Source organism: Vombatus ursinus, unplaced genomic scaffold (assembly GCF_900497805.2).
Source record: "Vombatus ursinus unplaced genomic scaffold, bare-nosed wombat genome assembly UNPS02011014.1, whole genome shotgun sequence".
NCBI lineage: Eukaryota > Metazoa > Chordata > Mammalia > Diprotodontia > Vombatidae > Vombatus > Vombatus ursinus.
Window position 1 is genome coordinate 1,655 of NW_020950792.1, and position 2,723 is coordinate 4,377.

Below are 2,723 nucleotides of genomic sequence, written 5' to 3' on the forward strand. Positions count from 1 at the left end.
GAGGTCAGCAAGGAGGCCGTCTGGGTGGTCCACAAGGAGGTAAGCAAGGTGGTCAGCAACGAGGCCATCCAGGTGGTCCACAAGGAGGTCAGCAAGGTGGTCAGCAACGAGGCCGTCCAGGTGGTCCACAAGGAGGTCAGCAAGGAGGCCGTCTGGGTGGTCCACAAGGAGGTCAGCAAGGAGGTCGTCCAGGTGGTCCACAAAGAGGTCAGCAAGGAGGCCAGCAGGGAGGCCCTTCAGGTGGCCAGCAGGGAGGCCCTCCAGGTGCCCAGCAGGGAGGCCCTCCAGGAGGACAGCAAGGAGGTCAGCAAGGAGGCCGTCTGGGTGGTCCACAAGGAGGTCAGCAAGGAGGTCCTCCAGGTGGTCCACAAGGAGGTCAGCAAGGAGGCCAGCAGGGTGGCCCTCCAGGTGGCCAGCAGGGAGGCCCTCCAGGTGGCCAGCAGGGAGGCCCTCCAGGTGGCCAGCAGGGAGGCCCTCCAGGTGGCCAGCAGGGAGGTTCTCAAGGTGGCCAGCAGGAAGACCCTCAAGGTGGCCAGGAGGGAGACTCTCCAGGTGGCCAGTGAAGAAGTTGTTCACCCTCCCCACCCCCAAGGTATTTCATTTTTCTTGTCAGTTAACCAATGCTCATGTTTGCATATGAACTCACTGTCAGCTGACATCATATGTCCCAAAATGTTTTAGAACTGTTTCATCTTTTCTACTAGTTTGATTCTTCATCACTCTTGTTTTCCCACTACTATTTGCTCACCTTTGCTTATCTATGCACCATCTTCCCTGATAGAGTCAGAGAGAGTAAGAAAGAGACACAGAGATAGAGAAAGGGAGAGGCAGACAGAGCCAGAGCCAGAGATTCAGAGAGAGGGAAGAAGAGAGAGAGAGATGAAAACTTCAGCTATTCTTTTCCCCCTCTACTTTATGCTGCCCAGAGTCTCTCTAAAATTTTTGTTGTATTTTCTTTTTAAAATTACTGTAATGTGTGACTTTGTCATCGCCACTGCCATTGCCATTAGCCAATGAACCAAATCAGGCAAGGTTCATCTCCTCTAAGCCTCTTCATTTCTTCTTTCAGTGCATAAAAAAGAAGATGGGCATTCAGGAGGCAACCTTGAAGTCCTCACAGGGACCTGGATGTTGGGACAGTTCTTACCTCTTGATCTACTCCATTGTTTCTTTACAATACCAATAAATACACTAGCAATTAAACATTGACTCTTGCTTCTCTTTATGGTGTTTGTGTCATTCAACTTTCAGCATACTGGGTTGTAGATATAGGGAGACAAGTGTGGTCCCCAACTACTTAGTGCTTGGCTGATTCCAGATTATTCTACAGATGCACAGCCCTGACTTGGACTCAGTGGGTTAGTCCTATGTCCCCAAAGTGCCCTTTGCTCAAGGTTGGATGGGGATCACGCATATAACAAATATTTTTGATCTCCTATAAAGTTCATTTTACTTCCAGGATATAGGAAAATATAATGTTCAGAGTTCCTCAACCTCCTCTATAATCTTGAATCATTTCCTTGGAATAGAGTTTTTCCAATATTACTGAATGGAGCTAACAATCTAAGAGCAAATCTGCTCACCTCTCAGATCATTCTCAGTCAGTCAATGAGCATTCAGTAAGCACCTATTGTATGCCAGAAACTGCGGTAAGCACCTAGTTAGAGAGAAAGGTAGAAAACAAGGATAGGGACCAAAACATAGCCCAAAATACACAATTTCTACTCTCTTGGAGCTAATAATCTGATGGTGGAGACATCATTCAAACAGCTACTTATGTCAAAAGAATCTGAAATGCAGTCCAGGCTTGACCAGTCTCTAACCGGGAATAACCAGAGCTCAACAGAGCAGGCAAGAGGCAGGTGTGTTAGGAATCAAGTAGTGGTTTGGTTAATTTCAGACTGAGGAAGACACATTTGCCTCTGGAAGTCTATATGGGGAGATGGCCTTCTCTTGCTGTGCAAAGGCAGGGTTTGTATACCTAAAAAAACTCACAGGGAAATGGATCATAACACAATCATTCTTGGGCCTTGAAACAGTTCCCATGGCAGGCCCACGCCTGCAGGCATTTTAGGGACAATACAGGTGCTCTTGGATCCTGTGGGAACAGTTCTTGAGTTGATTATCTCAAGTCTTATGATTGGTTGAGCCTTGTGATTATTCAGTGGGGTATAGATCCAGAGTTACCATGATGGGAATAGGAGTGCAGTAGCCTCTGGTTCAGTTCACTCGTGCTGTTACAAGCTCAGGAATATATGAATTCTTAGTATGTCAAGAGTTCTTGATTTATAACTTTCTGTTATAGCATGCTGGCTGTAGCTATGGCTCTTCAGCCAGAATCTCTGGGGAAATATGGGAGTTCCAACCAATCTAGATGCTACTCTTGGTACAGGGGGCATTTGTAGTGTCAAATGATGCCCCAGTCCTGTTCAGGGAAATCTGTGACCACAGAAGCTGGCCAGAGGAATCAAGTGAGGCATATAGGGAAGTGACCCGTAAGGAGTTCACGATGAAGGTAAAATTACATTGCATGGGATTTAATGATGCAAGGTGGGTGCCTATGTTGCTGTTTGTACTGAGGATGCAGAGTGCAGCCTGAGTTTCCAGAGAAGCTGCCGAGTGTAATGAACCCCATACTATTCAACTCGTTGCCAATTAAACATACAGAGTTTTTAACATTCATTTTTGTAAGATTTTGAGCTCCAAATTTTTCTCCCTCCATC

General features: G+C 46.8%; 1 protein-coding gene across 5 annotated transcripts in view; it reads left to right on the forward strand.

Moving 5' to 3' along the window:
- The window catches only part of LOC114038450, a 1,527-nt gene extending 306 nt beyond the window's left edge, over window positions 1-1,221 (forward strand). For 2 of the 5 annotated variants that reach the window (XM_027855702.1, XM_027855703.1), the window contains exons 2-3: window positions 4-592; window positions 1,070-1,221. In XM_027855702.1, the coding sequence (XP_027711503.1) occupies window positions 4-592; window positions 1,070-1,209 (729 nt within the window). In that variant the 3' untranslated portion in view covers window positions 1,210-1,221. The remainder of the gene's footprint in view (window positions 1-3; window positions 593-1,069) is intronic. The other 3 variants (XM_027855705.1, XM_027855704.1, XM_027855706.1) reach the window with 3 other exon arrangements.
- Window positions 1,222-2,723: the final 1,502 nt, after the last annotated feature.